General features: G+C 37.7%; 1 protein-coding gene across 5 annotated transcripts in view; it reads left to right on the top strand.

Moving 5' to 3' along the window:
• Window positions 1-20,433, top strand: part of dot1l (DOT1-like histone H3K79 methyltransferase) — a 95,800-nt gene that overhangs the window by 28,925 nt on the left and 46,442 nt on the right. For all 5 annotated transcript variants that reach the window (XM_067968310.1, XM_067968307.1, XM_067968309.1 and 2 more), the window contains 10 exons: window positions 326-381; window positions 7,053-7,132; window positions 8,260-8,328; window positions 9,756-9,862; window positions 11,356-11,397; window positions 12,189-12,266; window positions 12,987-13,215; window positions 14,358-14,471; window positions 18,297-18,388; window positions 19,524-19,625. In XM_067968310.1, coding sequence (XP_067824411.1) covers window positions 326-381; window positions 7,053-7,132; window positions 8,260-8,328; window positions 9,756-9,862; window positions 11,356-11,397; window positions 12,189-12,266; window positions 12,987-13,215; window positions 14,358-14,471; window positions 18,297-18,388; window positions 19,524-19,625 — 969 coding nt within the window. The remainder of the gene's footprint in view (window positions 1-325; window positions 382-7,052; window positions 7,133-8,259; window positions 8,329-9,755; window positions 9,863-11,355; window positions 11,398-12,188; window positions 12,267-12,986; window positions 13,216-14,357; window positions 14,472-18,296; window positions 18,389-19,523; window positions 19,626-20,433) is intronic.

Below are 20,433 nucleotides of genomic sequence, written 5' to 3'. Positions count from 1 at the left end.
GTGGATGGTAGGAATGTGCATCTTGTGCCCCACTATTTTGCATTAAGGCCCAGCATTGATCAGCGTAGGAATAAGCTTCTATAGACGTCTCAATGAAAGATTTTTGTAATAACGTTCAAATTTTTGATGGGTTAACATACTTGCAGGAAAAATATCACTAAACTGTGGTGTGAATTTAGAACTTTGAAGGTTACTGAAGAGCCATGTTTGTACTGTACCAGTAATCAGAGAGGAATTTTTAAAAAGTGCAACAAATTGGATAACTCGTGCTCAAATTAAAAGATAATTTTATATTGTGATATGAGCAGTTTTCTATTTCTTTCAGCTGGAAAGAGGTGACTTCCTATCTGAAGAATGGAAAGAAAAAATTGCAAATACAAGGTGACCAGTCCAACAGTAATACATAATTCAATTTACAGTATATTTTTTTTTTTGGTTGGCTGTTGAGAAGGTATGTGCATTTTATCGGTTGGTGTGATACATAATTTTACACGTGAGACTTAACCATTTGCTAATCAGTAACAGGCAAAAGTGGGCTATAGTCAGTTTTATGAGAGGACATCTTTGTTGAATCTAGCTGCAGCCTGTAACGTTTTATAGTACATGGAATTTTTCTTCTTCTAGAAAACTGAACAACTTTCTGTAGCCCACAGATATAGTTCATGCTTCATTAATAGAAACATAATTTCCACAGCTTGTAGGTCACATTTTTTAATAGTCCATACCAATATGGTACCAGTATTCAATAATTGGTATGGTAGTGTAGTGGTTATGTTACTCGACTAGTACTTCAGAAACCTGGACTAACAACTCAGAAGGTGAGTCCAAATCCCACCATGACAGTTTGAGAATTTGAGATCAGTTTTTTAAATTGGGAAATAAAAAGGTATCAGTAAAAGTGACCACGAAGCTGTCAGATTTTCGTTAAAAACAACCGGTTCACTAATGTCTTTTAGGGAAGGAAACCCGCCATCCTTATCTTACCCGGTCTGGCCTATTTGTGACTCCAGTCGCACACCAACGTGCTTGACTATTAACCCGCTGAAGTGGCCCAGCAATCCACTCTGTTGTATCAAACTTTTTGCAGCGGTTCAAGAAGCCCCACACCGTCTACTCGGCACCAAAGGACGGGAAATAAATGCCAGCCTTGCCAGTGATGCCCACATCCAAAAATGATTTTTTTAAAAATTACTACTAAAAGGCTGTTGTTCAATCCTATTCCTCTGCTTGTAGCGCAATGACTTTTTTGAAACTGCCATTGTATAGATGGAAATTTCATCTTGTAATTTCCTATATTTGCCTTTCGACAGAATATGCATGAAATAAGAATTTTCATAATTGTTGCATCATCCTGTATGAAGGAGAAGTTAATATGACTACACACATGCTCCAAACAATTTTTGTTACTGGAAAGTTTGCATAACTGTTTAAATCTGACTATATTGCGATGGCCTTTCAGCTCACTCGTGACTTTAGGCTTTGTTTGCTTTTTCCTTCAAGTGTCGTCATTATCAGAAATTTTAGCACAGAAGTGCCAGTGGTAACTCCACAGTGGAGTTACTTGGTCTAATCCTGTTTCTCTGCTCTTTTTCCATATGTTAATATTTTCCTTCAGTGATTGTTTAACTTTTAAACAGTGATTGATTTGGCAACTTGTGGTGATGCATTCCATGTTTTAATAACGCATTATGTGAAAAAAAAAATTTGAACCCTTCAATTTTCTGGTTCTTTGGATTCTAAACTTATGCCCCTTTTTTCACTGGCCAGTGAAAATAATCTTTCATTGTTTATCCTTTCAAACTCTATCAAAACTTAAAACACTTCAGTTAAAACCTTCCCTATCCATTCTATACTGGCATGCCCAAAGCTGCACACTGGACTACTGTGGGCAGATTCATCTTCAGTTTGTTTTGCTTTTGTATTTAATGCCTTTTTTATATAATTTGCCCTTTCTATGGCTTTTTCTACCCGCAGTCCTGCTTTAAGATCTGTGAATTTGTATCCCTAGATCTCTGTTGTGCTCTGAGAATTTTACTGTTGCATATTTCTGTTCTGTTCTTTCCCAAAATTTAGTACTTAATTATCTACATTGAACTGTATTAGAAACTTTCTTAATCTTCCAAGCCCTCCTGCAATCTTCCTCTCATTTTGCCATGCACTCTATGAATGGGGACCTATTTGGATGGAAACGTTAGTAAGATAAAGCAGAAAACTAGTAGTGGGAAATATTTCAATGAGTGTAGGTGGAGACTAAAAATATTTCAACCAGGAGTAAAGGGGTGCAGCAAAACTTAAAAATTCCATGGGTGAATAAGAACACTTAGGTTCAAGGTAGAGTTGAAGAAGGAAGAATATGATAAAGGCTAGTAACACAAAGTAAAACAGAAAAAAAATAACAAAAGTGAGATTAAAGAAAGAAAGGACTTGAATTTATATCACTCCTTTCATGACCTCAGGACATCCCAAAGTGCTTTACAGCCAATGAAGTACTTTTGAAGTCACTATTGTAATGTAGGAAACACAACAGCCATTTTGCAAGCTCCCACAAACAGATAATCTGTTTTAGCGATGTTGGTTGAGGGATAGATGTTGGCCAGGACACAGGATAACTCCCCGGCTCCTCTTCGAAATAGTGCCATGGCATCCACTTGAAGGGGCAGACTGAGCCTTGGTTTAACGTCTCATCCAAAAGAAGGCAGCTCTAACAGTGCGGCACTCCCTCAGTACTGCACAGGGAGTGTCAGCCTAGATTTTGTGCTCGATTCTCTGGGGTGGAACTTGAACCCATAACTTTCTGACTTAGAGCGAGAGTGCTACCAATTGAGCCACGGCTGATGAGGAGGGCTAAGAGTATAAAAGAACTGGCGTTCAATATAAAGGGCAATAGCACAGAATTTTAACAACACATATCTGAAGCAACAACTTTCCTGAATTCCTTCCCAAAAGTGCTTGCCTCTCCACCTCCCTCTCCTCCTTTAAGACACTTCTTAAAACCCACCTCTGACCAAACCTGTGGTCACCTCAGGTAATATCTCCTCCTTTGGCTCGGCATTTTTTTTGATTATTCCACTGTGACATGGCTTGGGACGTTTTTCAATGTTCAAGGCATTATATAAATGCAAGTTGTTCTTTTACTCTTGTTGATTGCTAGTCTTTTTAACACTTCTAATACTTCTATTTTTTCTGCTTCTCTTCTGGAATATTAGCCTTCATTTTATCATATTAATCCTTCTTAAACTCTATGTTGGACCTAATCTCCTTAGTTATCCATGGAATTCTCGAGCTTTGCTGAAAGCCCTATATGCCTGGATGGAATATTTTTGGTCTGTACTCCACCCATCTTGGATTTAAATATTTTCCACTGTTAGTTTTCTGTTTACCAAATTTTCCATCTGATTAGTCTGTTTCCACCCTTCTAAAATTTGTTGTATTCCAATTTAGCACTTCTTAAAAACTGTATTTTCTTTATTCTGACTTTAAGCCTAATATCCTTGCCTCTAAATGTTCTACTTTCAGATCAGTTTCTTTTCTCCCAGAACTAGGTCTAATACTGCATCTTTCTTAGTTATCTTTGTAACCATTGATAATGAACAGTCTTGGATGCATGAGCCCTTTCCTATTTTGAGCACAGTGAGTGTTGTCACGCTACCCCTGGATAGTTGAAGTGCCTCTAACACCGCTCTATTCTGGAACCTCCTTTGAATTATTTACAAATCTCTTCCTGTATTTCTCAATGTTTGGTGGTCCATAATGAAAGCCCAATGATGTTGCAGAGCCATTACATAGAGTTACATCAAAACTAGAGCACAAACTGGTCCTTGCTGGTGTTTATGCTCCACACTAGCCTCCTCCCTCCCTACTTCATCCAATCCTATCAATGTATCCTTCTATTCCTTTCTCCCTCATGTACTTATCTAGCTTTTCCTTAAATGCATCTCTGCTATTTGCCTCAACTACTCCTTGTGGTAGCACGTTCCACATTCTTACCACTCTTTGGGTAAAGAAGTTTCTCCTGAATTCCCTATTGGATTTATTGAATATTTCTAACCTCCTAGTTTTGGACTTCCCTGCAGGTGCAAACATTTTATCTGTCCGGCCAATCAAACCCTTTCATTATCTTAAAAGACCTCTATTAGGTCACCTCTCAGCCTTGTCTTTTCTAGAGAAAAGAGCCCCAGCATATTCAACCTTTCCTGATGTGAATCTTTTTTGCACCCTCTCCATTGCCTCTGTATCCTTTTTATAATGTGGAGATCAGAACTGTTCTCAGTGCTCCAAGTGTGGTCTAACCAAGGTTCTATACAAGTTTAACATAAACTTCTCTGCTTTTCAATTCTATCCTTCTAGAAATGAACCCTAGTCCTTGGTTTGCTTTTTATGGCCTTATTAACCAGCGTCACTACTTGTAGTGATTTGTGCACCTGCACCCCTAGATCCCCTTGCTCCTCTATTCCATTTAGACTCTTATTATCCAAGCAGTATATGGCCATCCTAGTCTTCCTACCAAAAATGCACTACCTCATACTTGTCTATATTGATCTATTTGACCTTTATCATTATTTCTCAATTCATTTCAGATACTCAGTCTAAACACCACCATTAATATTCTTTCCAGCTAATGCTCTAGTAGAGTTCTTGTATAGTAATGCCACCCCTGTTGCCTTTTTTAAATATCTTCTGAAAGTCTTGAAGCCAGTTCTCATCCCAGTCCTGTCGCAGTTAAAGCCTAGTCTCTATCGAAACTCTGACATACTCCCCTATTGTAATTGTGCTTTGTTCCCTAATTTTATTCTTAATACTTTGCCTATTTGTGCGCACACACTTGACTCTGATCCATTTTTACTCCTTGATTCCCTTTTTATCACTCTGCTTATTCTCAACACTTCCCTGCTGCCCCCCTCCCCCCAATCTCCACTATGGTGAGACTTCACATCCCGAACCCCTATGGCTAAATTTTTGTATGAAACCTAATTTAAGCAGTTGCTTAGTGCACGATCCTTAGAGATATTAAACACTAATTCAAAGCTGTTTTCTCTCCATGACCACTGGTTTTTAATTCTGTCGTTGGGGTTGGGGGAGGTAAGAGAGCTTCAAGGTATAGAGTAGTGTGTTTAGTGCAAAATCTTATTGCGTTATACCAGCTACTCTTGGTGTAGCTACTTTTAGAGACTAGCAAATTCTTCTCCGTGCAGTTTTTTCTAAAACTAAGAAGCTGACGAGTCCTGGGGTATCTTATGTACATTACACTTTTAGAACAAATGTATTGGTAGATATTTATCTTTGCTTTGTCTGTTGATTTTTTAGAGGTTTTGACTCACGTAGTGATTAACTGTGTACCATATTTCATATTCCAAAACAGTGCAGTGGAAAACTAGATTGTATGAATGTGAGCATGTGGCATATGTATTTTTATGGATATATTGAGATTATTTTTGCTGAGGGCAACTCTGTTTATAGAAGCTACACTTGGCTGTATAGATTAAATTATTAAGTTAATTTGGTGTCTTGGGCATCAGTTTCAACTGTTTTGAATCTATTTTCTTAGTTACAACAGGAAAAAAAGCAGTTTTGAAAAACTAAGAAAATCAACTGTACTTAGAAAATTGGGATCCTAAAAATTGCACACATTGGTTTTTGAGCAAGTTTTGATTTTTATAAACTAAGTTACTCATTATTTTGTTTACATTAAATGCCAGTCTTACAGATTCAATCATAGGTGCTGTAATGTCATCTTGGTTTGTTTATGGAGCACGTGTAAATAGGTATAGTGATATATTTTGAATGTACGACTGAAGAGAAGCCATCGATTTGAATGCTAAAACTATTGGGATGTATCTTTAATTGGACTGTTGATTGCATTGAATGTGTCCAGTATTATGAGTGTAATGTATATTCTTTGTTATTCAGGCATCCCTCACACTAAAGGACTTTGTCCAATTTCGATTTGGCAGTGTGGATTTTTTAAAATAATGTAATTAGGATTATCCCCTCTCTGACCCCTTGCTCCTGCACTGTAGATAGACATTCCCTGGTTCCTGACTAGGAACTTATCCTTCATAAGCTGGTGAACTCATTATTTGAATGTTGGTGTGATTTTGTTAAATATTTAAAAGTGAACATTGCGAATGGCATTATTTTCAGTCCCAAACTTAGTGAGAGACAAGTTTTACTTTAGATTGTCCCTATTTGATACGGCATTAAGATAGAGGAGTTCTTAGAGCCCACTCAAGGTTTCTTCCTAAGGTGGTCTCAGTTTCATTTGGGTCAGGAGATTGTACTTCATTATTATCTGTTTCCCCCATCAACTAGATGCAAATCATAGGTTTCAATGTGTAGGTGTTGCAGGGCATTTTAGGGTTATTGCTTATTTCATGTTTAGTGAACTTGGAGGGCAATATCATTTAGCTTGTAGGTCTGAAAGAAATCTGCTATCACATGAGTCCTGGGTTGTAGCAGTGTGGACCAGGGGTCAAGTTGAGGTGGATTGTCCTGATAATGTCACAAGGGATGGGGGAGGATGGAAGTGGATTCCCCAGAGCCAGTCAAGATTGGACTAGTTCCTACAGGGTTTGAGGGATGTCATCATTTGAAAAGTGAAGACCTTGCATGGTGGATAATACTTTGTTTTATGGATTAGCAGTATTTTTCTAGTCTCATAATATAAGAATAGAAGCCTATAAACAAGTTTGTAATGTGTACTGTGATATGGGTGTGTTCATTATATTTTCCCATGCAAGTCTGCTGGAACCATGTAGTATTTGTTGTGGTTTTACATATAATTTGAATTTGCTTCCTCAGACTTCATTCGGTTACCAGTGCATTGTGAAATTTCTGCTTTCATAATTGGCAGTTGTTCTTATGGTACAATGTATTCCTATAATATGAATGTTTCTACTGACTTTTTGTTTCTTAGTATTTGACTTAAGTTCTTTTGATCCACATTTAGTTATAATAGAAAATAAAAGTTGTCACAAGTGCAATGATTAAATGCACCCTGTTTTATGATGCAATTATTGATGATGAGAGATTATATTTTCAGTATTTCTTTACAGTGTTGTGTTTGTGAATAATTTTGCCTTTGGTCCCGAGGTGGATCACCAGCTGAAGGAGCGATTTGCAAACATGAAGGAAGGTAAGAATATTTCAAGTCTTTTTTAACTTTCATTAGCACCAGAAATTGACTTCTTCAAACCAGCAACTCAGTTGTTCCAAATCTACTCTTATTCAAAAAGTAAAATGATAGAAATGTGACTTAGCAGAGTAGTGGATCTTTGAGTTGAGTTTGGACTGAGTCTACATTATCAGATTAATTTTCCCCTATATAAGTTCTATTGTTAGGTTACAGCTCTTACTCAAATAATAACCTGAGTTTAAAAATTGTGGAAGTTAGTGATTCATATTTTCCAATTTTGATAATACAATAGGTGGCCATGGAACTTTCAATTTACATGCTGTTCCATTAAAGAATTTTAAAAGTACTGCATACTGGCTATTTTCTGGGCAAAGTGGGACTTGATTACTTAAATTAGTGTTACATGTGCAATATGTGGATTTGCAACCTGTTCAGATTGTCACCAGTGAATTAAAATTGGAGTGCATTAAACCACATTTAAAAAAAAATTTAAACCTTTTCCCATTCTTCTTTGCCTCTGTTATTTCCCGAACTCCAGCTGAGTGGTTAGGTGGTTGACTATGAACATGTCAGAAATGCCAGATCACGACCATTTGGTTGGGGGTGTTATGTTGTCCAAGGTTTCTCCTGCTCTCTGTCCTAAATCTCTTGCATTTAATATTTATCCCTGTGTTCTACACTCCTCAATCACTGGAAACACTCTGTTTCTAGCTACTCTTTCCCATCCCTTCATAATTTACACAACTCTATCAAATCATCTCTTAATCTGATGAAAACCGCTCCAGTTGAAATAGCTGAATATGTAACTATTTTTCTGCACTTGTGGCATGGAGCCCTACTTGATGGGAGTGTGAGGTCATAGGCCACTTAAGAGTATAGGTCAGAATTTGCAACCCATACTCCAGTCAAACGAGGCTTTATACTAGGAGTGCAATTTTGCAGAACTTACTCATTGATTCTTTTTTGTTCTTGATCTGTGCAGATGTTTTGTATTAAAATTAAGATCAATCCATGTAGATTCTTTACTTGAAAAGTTGGATTTTTAAAAAAAAATCATTTGAAAGGCCGTGCAGTACATTTTGAAAAATGTGAGACATTATTGCAGTTGGTCTCCATTATTGTTACAGGTGGCAAAATTGTCTCTTCCAAGCCCTTTGCACCATTGAATTTCAGAATAAATAGCCGGAACTTGAGTGGTAAGTTTTCACTTATCTTGCAGTGTTTGAGATCTGGATATTTCAGACGTTGATGTAATATGGCTGTAGAGTCCCAACCCCTCACCCCTTATTCAGTTGTTGCAAAATATATAAATTTATGATAAATTGCATGCTTTGTGACAAATTTCTTGAAAGTTTAGTTCTCAAAGTTTTTATTAAATTGGAGGTAATGCATTAGGAATTTTGATATTTGTCTCTGCTCTATGGTTCTGTGCTAGGCCAGGTGCTTGAATCAGCTCAAGGTCTCTATTCCTGAAAAGAATATAAATTTATACCTTCTAATTGAGATTTCTGTGCAGTCCCATTCTACATTGACACCATTGCCACTGGCATTGATTTGATCATGGACCAAGTGATAGATTCTATTGAAGAAAGTAGAGTAGTTTTTTTCGTATGGCCAGTAGAGACGATCTTAGAACTGAAATGCACTGTGCCCATGTTCGTGTATATGTGCAGCTGCACAGCCCTTTCCCCAGTTTGTGAGAGCAGAAATTCTTAACTGCATGCTCACATTGCAGCTTGGCTGGTGTCAGTCCAACATTATGATGTTGCATTGCTGCAGGAAGTCAAGTAACGTTGAGCAGGAAATTTCTCAAGTTTTTGAGAAGCATTTAACACTACTATGTTTTCGTATTATAGGCAGCAACAGCAGGCATTTGTGTAATGCTTTTAATGTAGGGAAGATTTTGATTCACATGCATTAGGGGACAGGTAGTCAGTGGAGGTCGGAGAGGATAGAGGTTATGAGCAGGCAGGATTTGGTATGGGACAGAAAGCAGACAATGTAGTTTTGCATGAGTTTTTGGCATAGCTTTTTGTTAGTAGGAGCAAATGGGTGTTAAAACTAAATTCTAAATATATTTTTTAAAAAAAAACTTTTTCTCTCCGAAACACCAACCTCTCTAAACACAGAAACTGGGATTAAATGGAAAAATTCTGCTATACACTGAAGTTGAAAAGTCAAATATTTTGAAACCAAGATACATTTTGGAGAATTTTGGCAGTCAGATCTTTGAAGCTACAGGCCATTTTTTGGATATTTTGAGATCTTGGATTTTTAAAAAATAGTTATAAACATTGTTGTAGATGTAAATTTTTACCTATTGTATTTCTTTTGAAGAAACCATGCCGATTGTTGGGAAATCTTGGATCTGATTGATCCAATGCAATTGGGATTTGTTGCACTAAGTGCCCCTCATTGCATTGAGGAGCTTATTAAAAGTTTTACATGGGGGAAGCCTGTTTATTCCGAGCAATTGTCTGCTGATCTTTGGAAATGCTTTCCAGTCAGCACTCATTATTTGAAACTTGGTCGTTAAAACCAAACAGACTCTTAAAATATTTGTGTAATATTGTAATCTTTTATGACGAACTAATTTTTTTTACTTGTATGTTGCTCTTTGAAGATATTGGCACTATCATGAGAGTTGTGGAGTTATCACCACTGCGAGGCTCAGTTTCATGGACTGGTAAACCAGTCTCCTACTACCTGCATACAATTGATCGGACCATAGTAAGTAATATGTTATGTCATTTCAGTTACTGTGAAAGTGCCTCAGTTGCCCTTCGGGGGAGGGGGGGTGGAATTAGTAATGTTCACTATAGTTTTAATGGTTTTGTGTGATGAGAGTTGGAATTGTAGCTGATTTTAATATTTTTTTTGAAGTGTTGGTGCGAAATGTGCTGTGGGAGGCGGCTGTAACTTTTTAATTTTCTTAAAGTTGTGTTTTACTTCTAGAAATGCTTGCAAGTGAGGTGGTACATTTTGGTAGGAAGAATAAGGAGGCCACGCACCCCTTGGAAAATCCAAGTCTAAGTGGGTTATAGGAGCAGAGGATTGGGGTACAGATACACAAATCAATAAAAGTAGCAACAAAGGTTAATAAGGCCATTTTAAAAAAAAAAGCAAACCAAGCACTGGGATTCATTTCTAGAGGGAAATAGAATTGAAAAGCAGTAATTATGTCAAACTTGTATAGAACCTTGGTGAGATCACACTTGAAGTACTGCGAACTGTTCTGGTTGCCTATCATAAAAAGGATACAGAGGTACCGGAGAGGGTGCAAAAGAGATTTACAAGGAAGATACCAGAACTGAGAGGTTATATCTATCAGGAAAGATTGAGCAGGCTGGGGTTCTTTTCTCTAGAAAAGAGAAGACTGAGAGGTGACCTGATAAAGGCCTTTAAGATTATGAAAGGGTTTGATGGGGTAGATGTAGAGAAGATGTTTCCACTTGTGGGAGGGGGTGGGGAGAAAAGAGACCAGAACTAGGGGCCATAAATATAAAAGATAGTTAATAAATCCAATAGGGAATTCAGGAGAAACTTCTTTACCCAGAGAGTGGTTAAAATGTGGAACTCACTACCACAAGGAGTAGTTGAAGCGACTTGCATAGATGCATTTAAGGGGAAGACAGATAAACACATGAGGGAGAAAGGAATAGAAGGATATGCTGATAGGGTTAGATGAAGTAGGGAGGGAGGAGGCTTGTGTGGAACAGAAACACCAGTGTGGACCTGTTTGACTGGCCTCGTTCTGTGCTGTACATTCTATATAACAAAGTTGCTATTTTTTAAATGGATTTATATTTCTCACACTTTTTTTCTAGATGTGGGAGATTTGGGTGGGTTTGAGGCTGGCCTACTGGAAGGGGCCCCATTTCTCCTAATGTTTGTTAAGCTCCAGGCACAGCCTGTACATTACTTGCTCTGACTGATAAATATCCATCATGTGCTTAGACGATATGTTTGTTGTCTAGGGTGTAGATTGTGCTGCAACGGGGAACTATTTTGCTGCCAGGAGTAAGCTTGTGTGGTAGGGGCTCTTTGTTCTGCCACGAGTAGACCGAGTATACCTATGCTTGGATCCAGAGGGATGGTTACAGCTGTCTTGGCTTCAGTCAGCTCCAGGACCTTTGTTTAGCAGTACATCTAATTGCCAATCAACATATGTATAGTTTTCAAGGCACAACCAGAAGAAAGTAAAACATTTTTTTCCATTTCAGCTTGAAAACTACTTTTCTAGTCTCAAAAATCCTAAACTCAGGGTAAGTTTGTTTTTTTACTTGCTCGTTAAAATTATAACCGCAATATGGCAAGCTCATGAATTTAAGGTCAAAGAAGGTTACTCTTGAACCAACATGTTTGTTTCTACCCCTGGACACGAAGTATAGTCATCTGAAAATGTGTAATGTAATTGTGGTATAAAGAATTGCTTCCATTTTCCTTAACTGGAAGAAAAACTTTTCAGTGGCTGAGCATGACTGTAAACAAACATTATTGAGTACTTGATCTATTTGTTCTTCTAAGCAAATGTGGTTCTTGATATTAAAATCTGTCGAAGTGCACAACGGTATTATGACTGAGTTCCATGGACTGTTCATACTTCCTATCAAAAGAACTTGTATCCCTAAAGCTGCATGTGAAAAAGGATGAACTTTTGATATTACACAATTTCTTTTGTCCACCCTTTGCAGTTCCTTATTTTACAAAGAAAGGGGTCATTTGGTTTCTACTCGGTCAGGTTATCCTTTCTAAGAACTTTATTGTATGTACAGTGTGTTGACAGGATCCTTTTTTCTCAACCCTCTTTCTCCCCCCACCCCCCCTGCCGAGTAAGGGAGAAATAAGATGGCTTTGCCTCTCTTTGTCCATGAATGCTGTTGTGGCACTTGCGTGTTCTCCAGGTTTCCCCTGAATTTTGATTCTTCGCCTTTGCGAAACTAAGTTCATTTGAAAATAAGAAGGCTTATCTGAGAAATGTGAAATTTTGTAATTTTAGATAACATACCCCTCATACATACATTCCGAATGAAAGTTGTTTAATATTTTGTTACAGGAGGAACAAGAGGCAGCTAGACGTAGACAACAAAAGGAAAACAAAGAAAATAAGAGTAGTACAACAACTCCAACCAAGGTACTGTGGAGTTTTCAGTTTAGCGAAATAAGTTTTGGCAGCATTTCAAATCTTAGAGCCACTGCAGAAAACTGTTTGGGTCGTTGTAACTTGTAGTTCATCATTGAGAATATAATTGTCCCTTTGTGATTATTTCATGCTGGAACTGCGTCATACTTTTGCTGTCATATCTAGCACCACTTTTGATGTGTATACCATGACTGACTGAATACTTGATTCTAACTGCAGTTCACAGATGAATTTAGCTTTTTAATTTTCAAATTTTTACTGAATTTAATTCTCACATATTTCTCTCTATAGTAGACAATCATTAGATGTCTATCCATTTTCTAACTGTTTAGGATTTTAGTGATGACTTGTGACCAATTTTTCTCTCCCACTACTCGTTGGTATTTTTCCTTTACATGTCCTCCAATTCTTCCTGTTTTCTCTCTACGTGGCGCTTGCTCACTCTGCCTAGTTATTTTAGTGAAGGCATTCATGCATATGAGAGTAAATTAAGTACAATATATTTGAGCCTTTCCTGAAGTATCTCTTTAAACAGCTGGACCAGTGATGATCATTGTAAAAATCTTAGAAAACATGTAGAATATGGTAGGGGAGATCTGCGTTTTCTGCTTGGAAACACAAAAGGTTTCATGGTTTTAGTTTTGAGTTATCAATGAAGGGATATACTGTATTTTGTTTGTAATCTAGTAATTGTAACACTTTCATTGGCAGGATTCTGGTCCTGAAGAGGAAAAAACTGGGGTAACCGGGATCAAAAAATCATCATCACCTGCTAAACCACGTAAAAGCAAGATAATTAATAAAGGCAAGAGAATTGCAGTTAGAAAAAGAGGGCGCCCCAAGAAAATGAGCACTGCAATTTCAAAAAGGAATACAAAGAACAGCCAATCTGCACTGGATCTTTTACATGCTCAGACTCTGTCGGCATCCTCACCTCAGGGTAAGTTAAACAGTCAGCTGCACTTTGTATTAGTGGGCAAATAAAACTCTTGTTGAAGGAGCTTCTCGCGATTGTCTTTTGTTGCACATTTTCAGTTGCTTTGTCCATTTTAAACTGTCCCAAAAAAGGTTTCAAGTATAGAATGGGGTTACTGTACTAATTTGGTGTTCTTTCAAACCAAATATGTTAAAAATTTGTAATTCGTAATACGCTATTGGCAAGTTACAGGTAATTATTATGGTCTGAGTTCAGTAATATGACGCATCATTTGTGGAGTCATTGAAAGTTCCTCTTAATTTCCAAGGGTGAACACATCATAAATAGTGCACTGTGAAGCTGAGCTAATTGCCTTAGTAGCTATTGTACAACTAATCCAAGTAATTCTTGGAAATAGTCTGTTTGTGATGGGTAAATTTTGAAAACTAATTAGCTGAAGCTTACTGTTACTTATCAAATAGACATTGAGCTAAATTTAATCTGGACTACTGATTTATTCTGTGTGGTTTTGAAAGTGCCTATTTTATACAAATTCACATTCAAATACCCATTCCCTCACCCACAAATATATGCAGACTGTCAGTGTCCACTTGCAAGGCCTTGTAGTAATGTGGATTGAGTTGGCTGCTTGTAAAAAAAAAGATATCTGATAAATCACTTTTTGTTGCTTTGTTGATCGCAGTTACTGGTAAATAATATAACCAATGTATCTAAATTTGGCATGGAATAAGGCAAATCTGGAAGCATAATAGTTGCCAATAGATACATCAAAACATTGTACAATTCTGTTACTCCTGGTTGAATCATGTTTTCTTAAAAAAAAACTTGCTTTGGCACAAGAAATAATTGCCATTAAAGTTTGTGCTTTTAACATTACTATGTCATCCATGTTTCAACTGTACTAATTTGGGCTTTTATTTGCAGCAGATGGCGTTCAATACTAATTTGGCTTTGCCTGCATACATCATATCAATGTGCTTCTTTAGCTTTGTAACTAATTTTGGGAATGTTGGGTGATTTAGTTGAGAGAACCATTTGTTTCAAAGCCTGAATGACACTGGGTGATGCCATAAGCTACATCACATGGAGTTAATTGTAAACTGAAAGTTTGGGAAATCCTGCAGTGTATTGCTTTCATTTTTCAGATGCATACAAGTCACCTCATAGTCCATTTTACCAACTACCTCCCAAAGTGCAACGCTATTCACCCAATCAGTTTTTACTGGGTCCTACACCACCTGCACTACAGAAGCTGCTAGGTGAGTACTGCTTCCTTTTTAGGTTTTTGCCTATTTGTCTGTATGTAATTTCATTCTTGCTATGTTCTCTATGCAAATTTAATTTTGACTCTTTCTGCTGTAGTCTCTAAGAAACTATCAAGTCTCCAACATTGTTCTATCTAACTTGATTTACTACTATTGTTTTCTATTTGCTACTTACTGCTATTTTAACAATTGTTTTAAAAGTTAGTCAGAACTGCCAAAATAAGTCAAGTACCATGGCTCTATTCAGTATTGCCTTCATCTGAGGCAACTGTCTAGTCCAATTCTTGATTCAATACCTAAGTTACTTGACAGTTATTGAAATGATAATACGGACATGCAGCTGAGATAATTGTTGAGACTTCAATTCAGTGTTATTAAAAAAAAAGGAATGATTCTTTACTATTTTTATAAACACGGTAGCTGTTATCCAGCTGGAATATAAGTCCTGTCATCTTGTACCTCGACTATAATAGACTACTTGGAAGTTTGAAATGATGGGATGATGGACCTGCATGAGTGACCCTGGAATTTTGTTTATTGTAACAGCTTTGCTGTTTAACACTCCTACTTGATATGTCTGAGGAAATTCAATAATCAAGCCAATCTTATGTTGCATTGTCCACCTGTGAGAGAACTCCAACTGATTAGTCTCTGTTCATTGGCATTCATGTTGGTCACATTCCGTCAACCTGTTATAACTTGTAGCCCATTTGGATATTTCCAAAGGACATCTTGGAACCCTTGCATGCAGATCTGATTGCAGGTATTTAATGATGCAGCTTGGGTTTCCAAAGGCACTGGAGCCGATGTTTGGAGTATGGGCAGTGAACTATGGATCCTTACTTTGCCCAACCATGGAACAGGAAGTGGGCACTCTGAAAACTACAGAAAATCATAGACGAGGTCATCAAGTATACTTGTGCACAAATTGTCCCGAGCAAGTTTACAAAGTAGAATTAAAACCTTGCCGATTGTCATTGTGCAGCAAGTGTGTGAAATCTTGAAGGACTACTGTAAATTACTGAATTTGATAGTTACTCATTGGTTACTTGGAAATTACTTGAAATAAGGCAAAGCCAAAGGTACACATTAAAAGCTAGTGCATTCTGATCCTTGTTTGTAAAAAAAAATGCTAGTGACCTGGATAATATCTCTTGAATTCTCAAATTTTATTTACACTTATCATTGAAAAGACTAAGTTGGAATAATGCTGCAGTTATACTTGTCAAAGTGAAAAATGCTCACACTAGCCAATTAAACTGTTAACATTTACGCTACTGGCATATATAAGGAATAATAACAATGGCCTTTGACAGCAGATTGTGGAGAACCTAGTGAATTAAACATTCCATTTGAAATTATGCAGCGGTCAGCATGCCCGATTGGTAGTCCATGTGATACTGTCAAAATTAATGGACTGAAAATAGCGCCGGTGGTAAATTGGGCAGGCCGACCTATATGCCCAAATTTTTTATGTGGGTTCCTGTTGCATGAAGCTCTGCACTGGAAGCACGAATGGTAAAGTTTACCCCATGGTATCTTAGCAAAACTGAACTTGAGTGTAATTTGTAGTAATGATTCCTTGGCAGATGATACCATTTACAAAGATGAAGACAACTGGGTCTGTGGCTTTCATGCTGCTTTAAATTTATGTGGAAAGAGCTGGCAGATGTAAAATCCATCAGACTCCTTACACATTAGTAACCAGAAACTGATACGATGTGACAGGTCTCTGTTACGGCAAAATCAGCGGATAGACCCTTGAAGCTGAGCAACCTTCATTGATCTTGGCTGAAGATTGCAGTCTACAAGGCAAAAGTATTCCCCCTTCTGTACAGGCCAACCACATGGGATGTTGCTGGTAAAATTGCTTTTATTTTTGACTCCATTACATCCAACTAAATAAGGCAAGGATTGAATAATTTTTTATGTTGCTCTCTCTTCATCTTAAATTTTATTGAAGAAGTATGAAATGGAGAGGCTAGGATGGGAGACCAAAGGCACAGTCCAAAAGTAAGGTTTTAAGGAGATTGTTGAAAGTCTGGGGAAAGGTGGCAAGGCAGAGGGAACAGAGTAGACAATTCTGCAGGACAGGCAGATGGTGGCAGTGAGTTGCTGCTGCTGATGGAGTGGAGGAATTCAGGAGCAGGTAGAAGTCGAGTGTCCGGAGCAGAGGTATGCGTGCATGGATGCAAGGCAGGAGGGTTCACTAAGGTAGGGTGGGGTGAGGCCATGCAGGGATTAGAAAGAGGATTAGAATTTTGAAATGGGCGCATTGCAGACTTAGCCAGTGGAGTTCGAAAAGGATGGGTATCATCGAAATGCAGGACTTGATGCGGCTGAGTATACTATATGCAGTTGTTGGGATGAGTTAACGCTGGTGGAGGGTTGGTGCTGGGAGGCGAGCTAGAAGGGCTTTGGAGAAGTTCAGCGTTGAGGCGATGAAGGCATGGACTAGAGTTTTTTGGCATTGGAAGGGGAGAGATGGAGTACAGGTGGATAATGTTGTAGAGGTGGGAGAAACTGGTTGAGCCGGATGCCGGCGGTCCGCACTTGTCACAGCTTGAGATGACAGCTGGGTGGGTTGATGGACTTGAAGCTGGAGGCGTTGATGGGAGACAAAGAGCATTACTTCAGTTTTGCCAACTTTTGGCCAGAGAGTTTTAGTTCATTCATATCTCGATATAGGTAGTTTGAAAGTATGGCAGCAATCTTTAGGTCAGTGGTGCAGGCAGTGAGGTAGAGCAAAGTGTAATCATTGTGCATGTAGAAGCTGCTTCCAGACTGTGTCATGCAGATAGTGAATGTTAGATGGCCGAGGATGTACTGTGAAGTACACCAGAGGTAGATGTGCGAGTAAAGGAGGAAAAGTAATCAGTTGCAATGTCGTGCTTTCTTTCTTACTGGTTAGAGTGGAACCAGGGACGTCCGTGTCCAAGGTGGACTGCAGTAGAGAGATATTGGAGGAGGATGGAATAGTGTCTGTGTTGAAGGTGGAGAGGTCAAGGAAAATGAGGAATGGGGAGCCTTGGTTACAATTCCACAGGATGCTGTTTGTGACTTTGACTAGTGTGTTTTGTGCATTGAAAGAGTTGTGAGCGAGAATTATTACAGTTAAAATTCGATGATGCTAAGTAGGTTCTTTTAAATCACGTCTACTCCACGGCTAAATGTCAGGTTACCAGCTCCCTTGGTCTTTGACTGCTATGGTGTATCCGACTGCTGTGCTGTATCCTACTGGTAGGAATGTGGCCCAAAGTGATTTATTCTCCAATTTTTTTGCTTTTGTTTGTTTGCTTAGCATGTCCATGATGGACAAACTGAAAGCTTACTGTGGGGAAAATATGGTGCAACTCTGTCATATTACACACGCTGGTATAGAATGGTAGTGTACCCATGCACATTGCACTGTATCTCTTCTTAAAAGCGTGCTTTTTAATTCAATTATTGTAATACTGTGAAATGTGTCTAGATTTTAAATATTGTTATTTCACTAATAGTTTTGCCGTACTTATCCACTATTGTAAGAATGTTAACTTAACAATGATTCTTCATTTTAAGCATACATTTAAGTACTTTAAGAGAAACTTTATAGTAATGTTATTTATTTAACAACTGTATTTTGTTGAAGAAATCAATCACCAAAACTCCTGGGTTCACTAAAGTTCAAAGTACAGTTACGGTTTTGAAAATTTCTCAAGTACACATAACTGTATTTTCCTTTTTTAGTTTAATGTTTTTTTGGTAGCAGGAATGTGTTCATTTAGAATTTTTTAAAAATAAGAAAAATACATTAACTAGTTTGATCTTCAAATCCAGAGTCTATCAGGTTACAGTATCTGCAGTTCATGGCATATATGAAGACACCTCAGTACAAGACAAACTTACAGCAGTTATTGGACCAGGAAAAGGTACATCTTTTAGACCATTCCTTATTAAATTCTCATCATAGTGAAACTTTTATGTCGTGGTTAAAAGGACATGATATTCTGTCAAAATTAATGGACAGAAAATAGTGCAGGCTGTAAATTGGGTTTGCTGACCTTATATGTCCAAATTTTTGATGTTGGTTCCTGTTGCATGAAGCGCTGCACTGGGAGCACGAATGATGAAGCTTACCCCATAGTATCTTGGCAAAACTGAGCTTAAGTGTAATTTGTAGTAATGATTCCTTGGCAGCTGACACCTTCACTTCCTCACTCCTAATCTAAGTATATCAATTTTTAACCTTGTTTCAAGGCCTGCCCAAATATTTCTCCCTATTCTAATCTATTTGCTGCATGATTGTAAGCAGTGGGAAGGAAGGCAGCTTTATTTGGTTGAAGTGCATAAGGTGCAAGCCAGAATCTGATCATGATTAGGTTAAGATTTAAAAGTTTAGTGGTTGGATTAGCATGACTGAATACATCATTGTAGGTAACAGAGTTCCCTGATCCCATTGTTATTTTAAGTGGCCATTTGCATCGTATCTCTGAGGTTTCTACTGAAGTTACGGTGGAAGATTGGGTGACTCCCCAGAGAAATAATTTCCAGCCACAGCAGTCCTAATAAAGCATTTGGATTTGTCCCACAAACTCCTACCGGAGTTGGGATTTCTTATTTGGTTGTACTTGGGGCCTGACCCTGCAACTCCATGAAGGTACTGTCTATTATGATTTAGGCTATCTCCAGGTACTTCCTGCAAAAGTCAATTCTCCTTATGATCAGGAACTTGATATTGATGTAGTTGGCTGTAGGATGAACAATGAAGCTGTTTTCCATTGGTATGTTCACGAGAAATTATCTTTGAAATGCAACATGTTAAGTAGTCTTTGAAACTTACAGCATTAGTAAATGGAGGATTTTACTAACGACATCACCAGAGAAACCTTTTAGCTTCAAGATTTTTGGTTTTAAATTAAAAGCAATTAAAGATGGTCAGCATTAAACACTTAACATGACCTAACTTAGCACCTGATGTAATTGTTTTAAGTTTGACAAATTTCAGAAAATGCATGCCAGTAGGGTAGTTATTAATGAAATGTAACATTCTTGTTTCTTTTGCAGTTAAAGAACATGCAGTTGACGGGGACAGCACAGCAGTTGTTTAGACACTGTCAGACACAGAAAGAAGAAGTGCGCCTTCTTTTTCAGCAAAAACTTGAAGAGGTATAAATGATGTGGCCACATCCGTGAAATATAAAGCAATTTACCAAGAACTGTATTTCTCTGAATACAGGATTTTTTTTCCTGTCAGCAAATTACAAAATACAAGTTAACTTTTCAAGCAGAACTTATTGCTGGCATTTTCTGTTTTTGTTTGATTTGTAGTTTTTTGTTTGTATTGTACACATTGTAAATTGTGTTGTTTAGGATTTTGTGACACTATTCTCTGCCCACTCAAAAAGTAGTTACAGCTAAATGCCAAGAAAGCTTAATTTAATTGTGATCGACTGTCCCTTTATAAAGGGGAGCTGTAAGTGGGAATTCTCAGTAGTAGACATTTGATATCTAGGTCATTGGTTGAGAGGGGGAACAGTTCTATCTTCTCAAAAAAAAAATTGGGGCACTGTTGTGAAATGCTACTTAGTAACTTATTGTTGAAAACATTGATTTCACCCCCTTCCCCCAGATAAAACTCTCCTGCCCATGCTAGTTTCTGTTAGGAAATACTTGGCTAAGTGGGGGGGAAGTCCCTACCTATGCTTCTCCTGTCCCACCTCTAATAAATGTTTTGCTTGCCTAAGTTTTGAATTCTGAGGGATAGCTAATTTTTAAAAAACTTTTAAATTACTTGAATTATATTCACGCAACCTCGCTTTAATGTTTTTTGTGCTAAAAATTTCATAACATCCAATAATTCAAATTAAGCAACAAATGAAAACACAGGCTTTTTAGTACTTCAAATTATCCAGTAATTTGAATTAAGTGACTTTTGAATTAGAGTACACTATATTGGCTTGTGTCCTACATAGTC

The sequence above is a fragment of the Heptranchias perlo genome, chromosome 29, assembly GCF_035084215.1.
Source record: "Heptranchias perlo isolate sHepPer1 chromosome 29, sHepPer1.hap1, whole genome shotgun sequence".
Taxonomy (NCBI): domain Eukaryota; kingdom Metazoa; phylum Chordata; class Chondrichthyes; order Hexanchiformes; family Hexanchidae; genus Heptranchias; species Heptranchias perlo.
This window is presented reverse-complemented; position numbering and strand designations above follow the sequence as displayed.